The sequence below is a fragment of the Erigeron canadensis genome, chromosome 8 (genome assembly GCF_010389155.1).
Source record: "Erigeron canadensis isolate Cc75 chromosome 8, C_canadensis_v1, whole genome shotgun sequence".
Lineage (NCBI taxonomy): Eukaryota > Viridiplantae > Streptophyta > Magnoliopsida > Asterales > Asteraceae > Erigeron > Erigeron canadensis.
In genome coordinates, this window is record NC_057768.1 from 45,874,273 (window position 1) to 45,891,038 (window position 16,766).

Here is a 16,766-nt window from a genome sequence, read left to right on the forward strand (position 1 = left end):
CTTAAATCCCATCCAACTACTCAATTTTTTTTTCTCCTCAAATCTTAATCACTCATTTTTTTCTTTTTCATCCATAAATCATTTTATTTCTTTAATTTATTCAAAATCTTTTATCTCAAAAACCGTATATCGATAAATTATAAAAATTGTATGGGTGCTCTTAAAATTCCATTCTCTTTCATTAGAATGTCATTTAAATCCATGTACGGAGCCCGTACGGCTAAGTCATTTGGCTATCATATTCTATGACTTATCACCTCTTATGACCTATCACTTTCATCATCTTACCGCTGCATTGCGCGGATACATTGCTCGTAACATTAAGTGGGATAATCACCAATATGAAACACCCACGCAACTTCTTATGATGATGATGAGGTCCACATACAATACATACACCCCCATTCCCCAACGCAAATCACAAATAATTTCACATCAACGGCCAAGGTCAAACCTAATCAATCCAACGGCCCATCTCATCGCGCGTAGTTAACGAGATCAAGAACAAAGTAGAAACAACAAAACAGCCATTAGTCGGTCTTCTTCTCCACTCCCTGCTAAAAAGCGCCTCCACCATTTTCTTTATCTTTTAAATCCAATAAAAACCCCAAATTTATTCATATTTTTTTTTATAATTGTATAGATCAAGATTTATTTTCTTGAATCTGTTCTTTAAATATATATTTATTATATATAATATGTCAACAGCCCTAAATCCCTGCAAACACCTATCAGATTACAAACAAAGATATGGGCTAAAAGGTTTTAACTTGATAAAGAAATGGGTCAAAAAAAGCCCATATGGAAAAACCCATAGAAAAGATTCAAACTTGATGATACCCAGATGTAGTTTTTGTTGTGGGTATGAAGGGAGACTATATATATGCTTGATCTGTTCATCTATATCTTGTTATGAATCAAATCATGCCCTTTTGCATTCCCATAATCATATAGGTCATGATATTGCTGTTGACATAAAAAGATCTGAACTTTATTGTTTTTCTTGTGAGGATCAGGTTTATGATCTTGATTTTGATAGAATTGTGTTGTGTGAGCAGATTTTAGGACTAGGAAATAGTATAAAAAATGAGAAGCTTGATCTGGTTCGATCTATTAGCAGTATTGATAATAGTTATAATGGGAAAAGAAAAAGATTGAATTTTGAGGTTGGGTTGAATTCTGATTTCAAGAATTTGAAAAGAATTGTGATTGTTAGTGGTAGTGGTAATGGTGGTGATTGGGATCATGGAAGGCGGATATCGAAATCTTGTTTTCCTGTTGGGTTAAGAGGTTTGAATAATCTGGGGAATACGTGTTTTATGAATTCAGTGTTGCAAGCATTGTTACATGCTCCACCTTTTAGGAATTATTTTCTTAATGGTAGACATGAGCGTAATACTTGTCGAAAAGAGTCTGGTGATCGGGTGTGTTTGTCGTGTGACATTGATGTTATCTTCTCCGCGGTGTATTCTGGTGATCGGGTGCCTTACAGTCCAGCTCAATTTCTATACAGGTCTTTGTCATGTTATTGGATCTATTTGTTTTATGACTTTATTTCATTGTTCTTGATCACATTTTCGGACTTTTATGATCTCATATGATAAATGGATTGCCTTTGACATAATTACATTTATATTTGTATATGCAAATTCAAGATTCATGACCATTTCCCTCAATTTTTTCCTTAACATAATGGTGAAAGGTAAAATTGATTACAATTGCTAGAAATGTAAATGTTGTGCAAGTAAATAGTCAAGTACGCTTGTCAATGTAAATATGTAATCCACTTTAATTGTATATATGTTTGTTGATGCCTCTTCAAAAAGTTTTGATTTCCTTTCCCTCGACATGGGGTGATTTTTGACTTTTGATTTCAAATCACAAATGGTCAAATTTCGTATGTATATAATTAAAAATATAAAGCCAACTCATTTTAGTGTTTTAATCTGAGTATTTTCTTTATTAACTTTATTGTCGATATTGATGCTTTGTGATAATGGCTTACATGATCATTTTTGAAGTAGAGGCTGTCATTCATGTAAAGTTTGGGTTGGTAGGCTGAAACTACCCGGCCTGATATCATAATCGGGTTGAAAAACTCAACCATAACCCGACCTGCGAACCTGATTAACAAAATGGGTTAGAAGGTTGGTATTCTGATATGTGTTTTGAAGGGTTGAGATCCTCTCAAGTTGTTCATGTTCAACCATTTAAAAACTTCAAACACTATGAAGGGTCCAATTCAATTATTCAAATAAGATAAGGGACCACTATTTTTTATCTTATCACAACTTCTCAATTTGAGAGGTAAAACTTGACTTACATAATAGTTACAGAACTGCACATACTTGCCCCTAGTTTTTTACCACAACACAAAAGGTTTGCATATGGTCATTTTATCTATCAATGTCATTAGTAATCAGATTTTGTTAACTCGAACATGGGAGTTTTGATTGTTACAACTCTCTAAAGTTGCTGCATTACATCCAATCATAATGTTTACGGCCTGCTAGTTGATCTGATTATACACTAGCACACGAGTTTTTTAAATGGAGGACAAACACTCCTTTTTGAGTATGATATTTGTTGATGTAGCTGTGGTCCTTAAGTTCTGACTTCATATGTATTGTTCTTACTCTTTGCTTATACTGATACGATCAAATTTGTTCTGCATGCAGTTGGTGGCGGCTTTCAGAAAATCTTGCTTGTTATGAGCAGCAAGATGCTCATGAATTCTTTATGTCCATGCTTGACCGAATCCATGAGAAAGAAGGGAAAACTAAAAACACAAATAAAGGTAATTTTGATGCCATTGTATGGGTATATATCTGTTCAATTCTTTCGTGTTACTGGCAAACCGGGCAAAAAAGACAACTTTTTCAGGCTTTCCAGGTTTTTGGAGGATCAACTTTCTGTCAAACTGTTGGTTAAAGAAAAGCGTTTTGTTTTTACACAGATAATGGAGAATGCCATTGTGTAGTTCATAAAGCGTTTTCCGGACTACTAAGATCAGATGTTACTTGCACAACCTGCGGTTTCACTTCCACAACTTATGATCCTTGTGTGGATTTATCTCTTGATTTCAACACAAACACTAACCATATCTCATCTTACAAACCCCAAAAGTCGACTGAAACCACCATATCGACTCTCACGAGTTGCTTAGATCTCTTCACAAGACCAGAAAAATTGGGGTCTGACCAGAAATTATATTGCCAAAATTGTCGAGAAAGACATGAATCTGTGAAGCAAATGTCTATAAAAAGACTCCCTTGGGTGTTGTGTTTACACGTGAAACGATTTGAACACTCATTAGTAAGAAAAGCGTCGCGAAAGATTGACCGACACCTACAGTTCCCGTTTTCTTTAGATATGATGCCTTATGTGTCATCATCGATTGTGAGAAAAAGATTCGGAAACAGAATCTTTGCATTTGAAGGTGATGAGTCCGATACTTCCACAAAATTTGAGGTTTTTGCAGTGATTACTCATTCGGGCATGCTTGAATCTGGTCATTATATCACATATTTACGTCTAAATGAGCAATGGTACAAGTGCGATGACGCATGGATCACTGAAGTGGACGATGAAGTGGTTAGAGCGTCACAGATATACTTGGTGTTTTATGTTAAAAAACCAAGCTCTGGTCACAAATCCAGTGAAGAAGTCGGTTGCCATCTCCGAGCTTCTCCATCTGGCGACTCGTATGTGTCAATTGCTGGTTGTTGCTAAATGATGGATCTGGTGCCCCTTGCTGCATTGATGGGTTGTTGCACCTTTCGACTTCCGTGGTTTGTGTCATGGGTCGGGGATAGAATTCACTTGCAGAAGAATGCAAAATAAGGTGTCATTTATGAAGGAATGAAAAAAGAGGATGAAAAAGCCATCAAGTTAATTTGGTGTCTTGTATGTACAGAGTGAATTATTTTGTTCAAGAAGTAAGAGGGCTTCTTTTCTTTCTGTTTTTCTCATTGAGGACTTGCTATTTTTTAATGCATTTCTCTAACTTGGAATGTGTATTCCAATCTTATAAATGTAGCTTTTCCTATGTTGAAGAGCTTGTAAAAAGTTTATTTACATATTTTTTTGACCCGTTGGTGTTCTCTTCTTTGTAAAAACATACTCGTATTAGAATTGTATTCGCCCGATGATTTAAACTTTTAGGTCGTAACACCATCTTCATGACTTCTTGTGTCAGTAATATAAGATGAATTAAGCATACCGTGGCTAGGGTGGAGCTAACCCCCGGGTGGTCAACGTTGATATGATGTCATGATGGTGGTGTAAGAGTATAAGACAGGTTCTATGTTATTAGCGTGAGAGAACAACTCCCTAATCTATGACTAGAAACACAGATAGAAATCGTTGTACATATTTTGGTTAGTGGTAATAATTTTGCCTCTAATGCTTGATGTCTTACAGATGTAGTACAGATACTGGGCTCAAAAAGCCCAAACTTAAATGCCAAGAAAAGCATCTCAGGCTTAGCGAGCCTTCGACAAAAAATTTCGAACTATAGATGTATAATTATTTCAGTATATAAAGTGCGAAAGTAGAAAGTTTTCTAGAATAGTCTGTTTTATAGAAGAATACATTCTGAAGATGATTCTTTATAAACATGGCATGCAAGAATTCATTTATTTTGTCTTTTCATTCAATATCAACTTATTACAGATTCACAGGTTGTATAGTTGGTGCCTTGGTGGTAAGCATGTACATATTAATTGAAAAATAAGCTAATTAAGGTTACATTTTGATTGTTTAAACTTCAGAGATCATGGCCTTTTATATGATACTACAACATTATATATAGCCAGCAACAAGATTTAGAATTTAACGCCGATTGGACCCGAAATTTATTAGCAACATTACATAGTGTATCGTAAAAAATTCCTTAGCAAGGATAAATATAAACCATGGATGAGCTTAGTTATAATGGAGCATATACAATTCAAACAAACCATAGCCAGACAATCTAGTATGACCCCTAACACGATTCCAAATAGAAAAATTTCAATCATTTCGATTTATTTGAAATGGGAAAATAAGGGAGAAGAGCGGAATACAAACAAGCTATCCCGTAGGGAGAGGAATTGCGCTTGACCGGCTTCCCGAAACCCACCTCCATTTATTCTCTTATGATGCAAAAATCTACACATTCAAACCCACAAAATATTAGAGGGTACCCAATGGTGATGACTCATCCTCCAAAGACTAGTTCCTGTCAGCGGTACATCAACAAAAAACACTCCAATGACTAATCCCCCAAAATGCACCCAATGGACTTATCCCTCAAGGACTAGTCTTGGACCCACTAATTTTTTTGTCTTCTTCTTTGTATATAGCATTTAAAAAAAAAAAAAAAAAAAAAACATAAAGGGACTCGTCCCTGGAGGGACTAATGACCCGGATGAGCACCAAGGATGAGTGGAGGACTAGTCTCACCCAATGGTGTAGACTAGTCCCTCCATGCCGGACTAGTGAGGGACGAGCCCCATTGGGCACCCTCTTATAGTCATAAACATAAACAAAATAGCCAGAACAATCACCATAAACTAATAAAGATAGTTCTAAATAACGAACTAAAAGCAAACTAAGTTGATCACGTTTATGTTTTCTTGGAAATTTTTTCTTAAAAATAATGGGTGTTTTTTCTATCGCGAAACAAGGTCTTAAAACTTCAGGAATGAGTTCTTCCATCAAAGGCCATACAACCGCTTTGTTTTATATTGAAATGAAAAATGTGGCTGGGCTGATTTCTAACAGTATCAACATACTGGTGACATTTTACAACCTAAACTAGTAAAACTGAATTGTGCAACTTTAAAACACATGTTAGATATGGTGACATTTATAATAAATAAATATCCAATATAGGGCTATCATATATAAACATACACAAAATTTGCGGGTAAAATGCAAATGCCCTGTTTGAAGCTGCCGCATCATCTTCTTCTGTTTGATGGTGTCAAGCTCTTATTACTAGTTGAAAGGATTGTAATTTACAGTGAAAAGTGTCGAAACTAAACTCCGACTATTATGATCTATGCAACTGTTCTCATAATACTATGATCTATGCAACTACTCTCATAATACTAGACTAGACAACACATAATCCAAGACTTAAGCAACATATTTTTTTAATTCCACTAGCATGAATCAAATTACCAACATTGTCTATTGATAACAATGCATACAAGAAAGATTTTTGACATAATTCGGCATAGATTTATATGAGGATCAAACATTGGGCACGGCTGATGTTCTGTTTATAAGAACCACCAAACAAAAGAAGCCAACATAGATCGAATGAGTTTAAATTCAGAAATAAGAAATTCGCTTGCCCTTTTCTGTATAAAACAGCAAATAAAATCGGGTAAAATGCAAGTGCCCTGTTTGAAGCTGCCGTAACATATTCTTCTGCTTGGTGTGAAGTTCTAAACAGTTAAAGGTAATTGTAATCTACAGTGAAAAGCATCCGAACTAAACAAGCTATGACCAGACTATTATGATCTATGCCACTATTCCCATAAGGAGTACTAGTGAGTGCATGACTAACATCACCAACGATGTCTACTGTATACTCGTAATGCATACAAAAAAAATTATATATATACATGATTTGGTATAAACTTATATGGCAATCAAACATTGAGCAAGGTTGATGTTCTGTTAAAAACCAACAAACAAAAGAAACCAACATAAACTGAATGATCATAAATCCAAAACAACTTAATATGCATACATTAGCAACAGATATATGGTCACATACTTTTAAGGATCTGTTTGACCTTGCAATGAAATATGATGGCAATATAAATAATAACCTGCGTTTAAGGCTCATTAATAACAAAAAAACACATTTTCTACTTGAATTTCCAAGAGACATGTCTTGAAAAATGAATAATTGTTTTTTGGATAATACCACTGACGTTACCTAAGACCACATAGTGTCAAAAATTACCCATTCCTGTCTTCCACAAAGTACGGGGGAGGTTGAATGGTAAGTCTTACCCCTACAAGGAGTGAGAATTCACCCGTAACCTTTGTTTCCAAATGCAAAGGATTTTTCAACTGATCCACCTAGTGTGTCTAGGCAAAATCTGCAATGAGGTGCTCCTAAATATCACAGGTTACTGCAAAAATGATAAAATAAATATGTTTTTTCCAGAAGTCAAAATTGGGTAGGACTTGATGATCAAAAGTCATGCTAATTCTTCTTGTTTCTAAATTTATCCTTGAGCAAGGTAAATTGCTTTTTGCACTGGTTAACTGTTTTCCCGGGTACAGCAGCTGCAACCCGCTCCCATCGCTGGTTAGCCTCTTTTGGGAACATCTTTAAAGCTTGTATCAGTGCTTTTTCTTGAATCGCAGACCAGGCATCTGGATCCAAACTCGCACCATTCACCAAACCATTCGCTACACCATTTGCCACAACTTCATCTGCATTTTGACTAGGTTTTGGAGAAACTTCAGCACCTTCTACTGGGCTAGGATTGGAAGATGCCCCCTCAATATCCTCCCTGGTTGTGAGAGGAGATGAAATCGACGGTGAAGGCTTCTTCTTTTCAAGAAACGAATCAAATGCTTTTGTGGGGTCAGGTTTTTGAAGAAGAACGGTCTTGGTTGCCTTAAGAATCTCCTCCACCGATCGTCCTGTTCCAATGTACTCTGAAATAACCTCCCACCTTCTAGAAGTTCCTTTAGGGTATTTCACGACCCCTTTCCTCAAAAGCTCAACCTCTTCTTTTCCCCATGGTTTCTCCTTTTTCTTCGAACCACTTTTAGAAACATTTCCGTTGACTTTTACAGCCCCATTCCGTTGACTATTAGTTGAAACAAAATCTTGCTCAGAAAGGTCAGTGTTATTCAGTGTTTCCTGGAGTAGTTCAGCTTGCGCAGATTCTTCTTTTGTTTCCATTTCGTCACACAAGTCCTTTAACTTTAAAATGTCAAGTGACATACAGAGATTTTCCACATCATCCTCTTTCAGATTAAGCAAATGCTGAGAAATAACATTTGTTGATAATGTTCGAAGACGAGCTCGTTCTTTACGCAATAGTTTCTTTTCTTTCTCCTTGATTTTCTTTTGATTTGAAGCAGCTTCAGCAGCTTGTCTTTCTTCTTCTTCTTTCCTACGCCTTTCCTCTTCTGCAATTCTAGCAGCTTCCTCTTCTTGAAGTTTTTTAGTCAGAAACTTGGCCTCTTTCTTCTTCTGTTTCTCTGCTTTCAGCATCTCCTTTCTTTTTTGCACTCTTGGGTCTCGTTTATATGCATTTTCAACAAGAGAGCGTATTCTTGCATATTCCTCTTTTCTAGATTTTTCAGAAAGCTTTGCATTCTGTCTTTCCATCCACCTTTTATGGTCACGTGATTCAGCTTCATCAAGATCATACTCATCCTCATGTGGGAATTCTCTCCAACTTTTGAACCCATACCAAAAATCATAGAAAGAATCAACATCTTTAAGTGAAGTATTTTCATCTCCTAATGAGGGAATCGGTTGTGTAACTGACCACCGTCCATTTCTCAAAAAGGCAGGTCCAAAAACCTTGAAGAAATCTTGTGGGGCACAGTCAGTTGGGATTGCATCATCGAATTCATCAGTAGAGTCATAAACTCTTCTCTTCACAGGGTCCATTAAAACCTCATACGCTTCTTGAATTGCCTTAAAATGATTCTCTATTTCTTCCTTTTTCGCTTGTTTAGCGGATTCGCTTTTCTCCAAGAGAAGAAGAGCCCCCTGTTTGTCGGGATGATGTTTTAAAGCTGTGTCACGATAGCTTTTTCTAAGTTGTTCCTCAGTTGCTAAATACCTTAAATGACCCAAACCCAATAACGCATAATGATCCTGCTGGGTGGCTCCACTGCCAGACTTCTTTTTACCCTTGCTACTGCTATATGAACCAGATGATTGCATATACTCTTGTTCGCTGTCTTTAGGCACACTTTCATTGTCGATATCTTTATCGTCTTCTATGTTTTCTTCGATGAAACAACCACGTAATTTGAGTGCAACATCATGAAAAGAATGACCAGCAGGTTCAAACCGTGAAGCCTTTACCGGAAAGCAATTTGATGACACATAAATCGGCTGACCATTTAGCAGCTCGTTTGAATAAGTGATCTGAAGAATGCTTGCTTGAGCTGTCATAGCTGCAGCAAATCAAGCATCCACAGGTCCAAATCTGCAATCAAATACACATGATACAAAATATAGTAAGAGTCTAAAGATATATAACATATTAGATGTACTACAGTACCAAAACAAATTCATTGAATCCCAAAAATAACATTTACATCAACACAAACAATAGCAGCCACGCCATCCATATAAACAATTGCTTTAACACACAAAATATGCCATTTTCTTCTAAACATCAATGTCTAATGAATAAAAAGTTACCTACAAAAGGCCAGTCTGTGTGTTCGAATGACAATTGGTATCTATACTTGCTAGTTTTTTCCAAGGTACCTACTTCACCATTGAGCTTTTTCACTTTTTACCAATCAAAATTTCTAACTGAATATACTATTAGTTAATACGTTAATTTTGAACTCATTCGGTTATGAATTGATTCTATATAGGCACACATTAACAACCAAAAACAAATAAAATATATATGAAAGCACAAAAAAATTCTTGACCAAATATAACTATGAAATCAGAACCTTAGTCCATTACATAAGCATTTTTTTAAAGAGATATGTATTAAACACAAACCTTAGTTATATCAAGTTTTTTAAATTAATAAATTTAAAGTTATCATCTTTTAAATAGTATTAAAATTTGAAAGGTTAAGGGCTACGTTTTTATAATAGTACAGAGCCTCCCACAGATAAAAGCCCTAGGTTAGGGGTTGTTTAGATGTGTAAGAAAAATGCAAATTCATTAGCTTTTTCAAGAAAACCTCAAAAGAGAATAATAAAACATATTCAAATCAGACTTTTAAGGAATGAGAAGTTATAAAAAAAAAAAATTTTAAAAAAACAACATCCTGCTTTTCAACTTCATAACTACACTTCTGAAAACTTTCAATGATGGGTTTTAACTATTCTCGGTTGTCGTAAATTGGTAATGAAAAACATTAACTGTAAAATGATAACACGTGAACATATTTTCAAACTATACAGTTATTTAATAATAAAATTTAAAATAAAAAAAAAACTTTCGACAACCCCTAAGCCTCGACATTGTACCCTCTAATCAATCCCAACTTAAATAGCTAACAGTTCATAATCTCTGAAATTATACTCATTTTCAAAAAAGAGCATAAAAGTTTCACCTAGCTTCTTTATGTGCTTATTAGCTTACTTTTGTTCCCTTAATTTTTCATAATCCCATTTTCTAGGCTTGTAAAAGTTGTAATCTAATCACGACTTCAAGTTAAAAAAAAAAAAAAGCTCATAAACCAGAAAATAAGCCACAAAAATGGGCTTATGATATATAATTCGAGCAAGAATAAGCTCAAAAATAAGCTAGGCCAAACAAGCTAGCTTTATCAAAATCATCAAGTTAAAAAGAAACAAACAAACAAATGATGAGTAACACAGCTACAAGTGACAGTTCAATTAATATTTTCTTATAAATATATATACATGATCTATGTATGTCTATGTTTAAACAAGATTCAAAAGAACAAGCTCAAAAATAAGCTAGGCCAAACAAGCTAGCTTATGAAGTCAAAAAAAAACAATGAATGATAAGTAACATAGCTACAAATAACAGTTCAATTATTATTTTCTTATAAATATAAATATATATATATATACATGATCTATGTATGTCTGTGAGGAAACAGGATTCACATATAAAAAAAACTATATGCTATATGGATCTAATTATATAAAGATATTGAATTACCTGATGGATGGAATAGATGGCGCCAATGGAGATGAAGCTGCGGCGAAGAAAAATATGCAAGTTTGGAAATTAGGGTTTGGAATGAGAGAAAGAGGCGCAAAAAAAAAATGATGTTAAAGAGGTGTGAGAGAGATAAATAATATTGGAAATTTGGGGGTTTAGGGTTTCTTTATGTTTTTGGCTCTAAACCACTTATGTTACTATTAATTAAAGATATCACTACATTTAATCTATAGAAATGCATATAATGATTTATACACCTCAGTATAGAAAGTTGTATATGAAAATAATAATTGCCAATGTTTTAGATACTAGTATCCGGTATTGGAAGGTACTTCGATACAACTATCTAGTATTTCGTTCGGCATTTTCAGTTTTTGTTTTTCACTATTCAATATTGTCAGGTATTTCTGGAATTTTTTTTTTTTTTTTAAAAAGTTATTTTTATGATGCTTTAATATTATTTTTTGTTATTTGTGAAATTTAACACTTAAAGTTTGTTATAAAATACTTATTTGCTATCATCTTTGAGTGAATTGTAATTGTATTTTGACTATTTTCGTTAAATTATAACAAGTTTTGTAGAGTTATTTTTTAAAAATAAATAACTATATATTAAATTAGTCGTACCGGCCTACCGGCAATACCAGAAAAAATCACCACATTGGTTTGTAAAACATTGATAGTCTGATTTAAAAAAAGTGAGACTTTTCTTTTTACCGAGTAAATGATTATAGATATTTTTTTAATTGAAATTTTGATGGTTTATCCAAAACAAACCTACAAGTATTGTAAATTGGATCTACATTATTACATTGGCAAAGGCAAGGGTGTTCACGGTCCAAGAACCGGACCGAATCGGACATTTATAGGACCGAACCGAAAACCGGGAATGAAAAAACATATAACCGATGACCAGACCGGTGTCCTCGGTCCGGTTCATGTTCGGTTTATAGTGAGGTTTGTCGGGTTGGTAGGTTGGACCGAACCGAGTCATTTAACATGAAAATTATTAGCTGAAGGGGAAAACTGAAGACCAGATGCCGATGGACATCTAAAACATATATAACAGATGATTCATTTGGACGTGAATAAACTGAGGTCTCAAACTCACACTCAATACATGAACCTAATATTAACTAGATAGCACAATAAAGATATGCAGCTAAATTGAGCGTAACCAAAATACTCGAGTTTTACATAAAATGGAGTCACCAACTCACCATTATCAAAAATCATTTTGTGACTTTCTTAATGCGAGGGTGGTGATTGTATACAAAAACCAATACAGTATGACACATTACAAGATTATATAGATTATGCAGATTATGTGATATATCCAACAAAAAATAATTATATGTATATCTTCTTTCCTAAATAAATGGAGACCCACCAAACATTTATACATCATTTGTTGTATTTTCTCGGTTCGGTCCATCTCTCGGTTTTCTTGGTTTATAAGTGGAACCGAACCGAGACCCGAAATGCTAAAATATATAGAACCGTGGACCGGACCGTTACCTTCGATTTGGTTCGGTTTTGGTCCAATATCGGTTCGGTTCTTCGGTTTTTTCGGTTGGGACCGCAATATGAACGCCCCTAGGCAAAGGTAGTTTTCAAACGATGTTAATTTTATTACATTTTTTTTTTAACTTTAACAATCGTAAATGATAAAAGTAATAATTTTAGAGTTAAAATGGATTTTGACAAAGGAAAATTAATAATGAGTTAGTAGTTCATCGGTAAAGTCTTAGACATTGAGAAATCTACCTAAGTTCAAATAATATTTGAGCCGCTTAAAAGAGCTTTAATCATTGTTTTACATGTATAATGTTAGTGTTGGTATAATGTGCCTAGCTAATGATTAACGTAATTGAAGGAATGACTTTCATTTTAATGAATCTTTTTTTTTATGCCATTAAAATTAAAAAACCGGTATAAAATGAATCAATTTATGTACAAATACAAAACCACCATCGGCACAGGCCATTGGGGAATTGATGAAGTTTTTACAAACCACCATCATAATATTTGTGTGTACAAATACAAAACCTAATTTGATAGTGGTATAGTAGTAAAACAACCCCATTTTCTCATAAGAAATATTATATCTGATTAAATAATATCTTGAATTATATATATATATATATGGCTACCATAACCAAGAGATCAAAATAAGTTGACCAAAGTAATCTTAACCATTCAAATTCACAATTAAATTTAATCTTAACCTTTTAAATTAAAAGTCAAAATATTCAAACTAAAAAGTCAAACTATCAATAAGAAATGTGGTATATATAATTTGACAGCTATTTTGTACTAAACCATTGACTATATCACACTTCTTTCGAATTTTGAATTACCAGTACTTGTCCACATTTATTTAGAAACAAAAATATTACACCATAATATTGCCTAAAGTGGTGTTTTGTACAACATATATAAGGAAAAGTCAAAATTTAAAATTAATAATAAATCCTTATAAATGTTAAGAAGATTTTATTATACCATTATATATAGTACAATTATCTTCTTTTCATTTCAATACAATTATAATTTTCAAGTAAGATGATGAAAAAAGTAATGTCTTTTACATTCATATATATCTCTTCATGTTTTCTTCATGTTCATAGCATTTCATGTCATGCAAAATGTCAACATGCATATACTCTTTGTATGTTACATTACTCTACATAATTACGTAATGTTAACTAATATCCAGTTTTTATGTTTTTTATAGGATTTGAAGACACCAATCACTTCAAATAGTGAAAAAAAAATCGCATTTGATTTGAATGAAGACATCTAACTTGAAGGAAGAAATCACATTTTCAATGAATGATGAGTTTTAAAAGAAAGATTATTTATTTATAAAAAGAAAAACAAAACTTAAAGCAAACTTGCAAGCAATGAAATCTCATGAAACCATCTAAAAAAAACTTCTCGGTGACATACATATGTAATATTGACAATATATATATATATATTTTTTTTGAACATTAATATTGACATTATACTTATTAATTCAATGGTACATATAATCATCATTTTAGAAAAATCCATGCGTCATTTAAAATAAAATAAATTCAAAATTTACACCACAATAATTAGACAAATACTAATTTTTATCACAAAAAATAGACAAATATAATAAAAAAGTGCATGAAAACATGAAAAAGTTATAACATGCATATGTATATGTAAAACATATTGGACTATCTCCCACCAATGTCATATATAGATGAACATTTTTTATACATGAAAAAATAACGCTGCACATTAGTTAACATTTTTATGGTTGTCATTCGGTGAAAAACTAAATAGGTACTTAAAGTTTCTAAAACTGCTAAATTTTAACGAACCTTAAAGCATCTCTAATAGTGTATTCTAAAAACTTTTTTTTTTATAAAAAAAGATATAAAAATGTGTAAAAGGTTTTTGTAAAAAAAAGAGTTTTGCCTCCAGGTCAAGATAAAATAAAATAGTATAAAAGATAAGTTTTCTCTATGACCCGATCCTCCAAGTTAAGAGGATCAGGTTGAAAGGTTGAAGAGTTTCTAAACCTAACAAAGTTGAGTCGACCCAATCACCCGATTAATACATGGGTTGACACGTCAAACGAGTTGTTTTAGGTCAAATGAGTTATTTTTTTGTTGACATGTCAAATTGGCTGGTTTTGGATCAAATGGATTGTTTTGAGTAATGTGGGTTGGCAGGTCGAACATATGTAAACCTTTTTATTTGGTCATCGATTGTGTAAAAAATGAGGTTTGCTTTTATGTTTAAGTTGAAGTCAAATAAGTTGTAGGTTGTTGAATCAAATGAGTTAATATCGTATAAAATTTAAATATTTATGGGTTGCCGGGTTGACTTACTAACCCAAAAGGTTAAACTGACACAAAAAACAAAGTTGGCGGGTTTCCGGGTTTAGATATCACAACCTTAACCCATTTTTTCGGTGAAGTATTGATAATATATATATATATATATATTCAACCGACTATATGTATTATTTATATAAAAAATGTATAATATTTAAAATTTATTTTAACATCATGCTTAATTTCATAATAAATTTTTATTTTTTTGGGTAAAAACTTTTAAATTACTTGATAACCCGGTCACCGACCGGGTGGCTCATGCTACATAGAGAAAAAAATAAATTCAAGCTTCAGTCTAGACCATTTAAAAACACAAAACAATCATAGCCTTTAAAATTAAAAGTCAATTTTTTGTTGAACATGGTAACTTTTAAATGTTATATAAATATCGTGTATTTACAATTTCAGTTTAAATATAATAATTTACATAGCTAATGAAATTAAAATGATGTTAGACTTGAAGACCAATAAAAAGAAAAGAAAAAGCTTAAAGTACTCTTCATATAAAAATCCTTCTGTCAAATGTAAATAAGTTTTGTTGTGTGAGATTTTCGGTTGAGACATATAGAAAGAAAGAAAGACTTCAATTTATATATATATACGTTTCTAACCCGGTCAACGACCGGGTATAGATCTAGTTCTTAGTAATGGTCAAGTTGAATGATCAATAATTTGTCATAAGAATATCTCGATTAGTTACCATAAATATAAGTAAAATAACATATACCTTTACCGAAGCCATGTTATTAGGTTGTCATATATCTTTATATATAGGTAAGAGAGAATATGAAAAATATGATTTGACATATTCATCTAAATGACAAATAAGATTTTTGTTTAGTTGTAATTTTTTCAAATATTTTGTATTTTTTGGCATGTTATATAAATTATTAATCATTAAATTTAATTTTACTTATCCTTTTGTAAATAAAGTAGAAATAGTTATCCACACTTCCATAAAAATCATGTTTTTTGTTTTGTGCATCCATTTTGGATGCATATTTTTCAAAACGATGCATCCACCAAAAAACGTGATTTTTTTGATTTTGACGGATCAATGTGTTGTTAAACACTTAAATAATGAAAATTAGTTATGCACTATGTTAGTTTTATGGACTTTTAATGCATCAAAATGATGTTTTTTAAGTGTTCTCACCGTTCTTATTTTAAGACCGTTCTTATTTGATTGTTCCATTATATATATATATATATATATATATATTGTTTAAAGAATGATATGTTTTTTTTCATTGATATTTCAATTTACGTCAACAAAAAGATTGAAAATGACTTATGAATATGAATTGTTGTATGATTAGGCAGAGTTTGGTTAAGGTATGGAAATGTTAGTTTTAATGATGATGGGTATGGAAGAAGATTCTTTTTTCAACAAATTTTATTAAGATTAATCTAACAAAACACTAACAACATAATTACAACAAATCTATTCTAACTACAATTTATTTTATTTCCAACATTAGACAAATTTATATTTTGATTATCATTTGATTTTACAATGTTTTATTTTTTATTGTCAAAGTATTCAAATTTGTGATGGTTTTGGATCAGACAAAACAATTACAATGGAATTCCAAAATTTGTATTTATCATGTTACTTGTATTAGTTTTTATATAAGCAAAAACAAGTAACATGCTTTTTAAAAAATTGCCCAAAAATTTATAACGGATAACATTGATAAATCTTTTTCTTTTCTTATTATTAGAATTTACTACGCGATACAACCTTGCAATGATATAAATGGTGGTGACAGTGACAGTGACGGGTGTGACGGTACGCGGCGGTGGTGGTGAGAGCAAGTATTATTGGATAAGATATTCGTAAGAACATGTCAACATCATTTCTCTATTTATTAAAAGAGGTTAACTAGTATGTTTCTAGCAGCATGCTTCCACCATAATTTTCAGAGGGGAGAAATTTTATATTCAAAAATGTGATTTTTATGGGGGAGTTTGTGAGGGGAAACATGCTTCTTTCATGCTTCAGCATATTGGTTTTTCCC

At 32.6% G+C, this 16,766-nt stretch overlaps 2 protein-coding genes across 2 annotated transcripts; one reads left to right on the top strand and one right to left on the bottom strand.

Moving 5' to 3' along the window:
- Window positions 1–539: 539 nt before the first annotated feature.
- LOC122579646 (ubiquitin C-terminal hydrolase 22) lies at window positions 540–4,092 on the top strand. Its single transcript, XM_043751854.1, has 3 exons — window positions 540–1,513; window positions 2,679–2,797; window positions 2,957–4,092. The coding sequence occupies exons 1-3, from the start codon at window positions 699–701 to the stop codon at window positions 3,730–3,732; spliced, it is 1,710 nt and encodes a 569-aa protein (XP_043607789.1). The 5' UTR covers window positions 540–698; the 3' UTR covers window positions 3,733–4,092.
- A 2,625-nt stretch (window positions 4,093–6,717) lies between these two features.
- LOC122578766 (dnaJ homolog subfamily C member 2-like) lies at window positions 6,718–11,000 on the bottom strand. Its single transcript, XM_043750797.1, has 2 exons — window positions 10,865–11,000; window positions 6,718–9,188 (listed from the first exon to the last, which is right to left on the bottom strand). Exon 2 carries the CDS (start codon window positions 9,152–9,154, stop codon window positions 7,211–7,213), a length of 1,944 nt encoding a protein of 647 aa, XP_043606732.1. The 5' UTR covers window positions 9,155–9,188; window positions 10,865–11,000; the 3' UTR covers window positions 6,718–7,210.
- Window positions 11,001–16,766: the final 5,766 nt, after the last annotated feature.

What these genes read in the sequence shown, in the direction of transcription:
- LOC122579646 (XM_043751854.1), top strand. Translation starts at nt 699, where the DNA reads ATGTCAACAGCCCTAAATCCCTGCAAACACCTATCAGATTACAAACAA. An exon ending in CCAGCTCAATTTCTATACAG is followed by an intron (nt 1,514 to 2,678) that starts GTCTTTGTCATG and finishes TTCTGCATGCAG; the next exon opens with TTGGTGGCGGCTTTCAGAAA. An exon ending in AACTAAAAACACAAATAAAG is followed by an intron (nt 2,798 to 2,956) that starts GTAATTTTGATG and finishes GTTTTTACACAG; the next exon opens with ATAATGGAGAATGCCATTGT.
- LOC122578766 (XM_043750797.1), bottom strand. Translation starts at nt 9,154, where the DNA reads ATGACAGCTCAAGCAAGCATTCTTCAGATCACTTATTCAAACGAGCTG.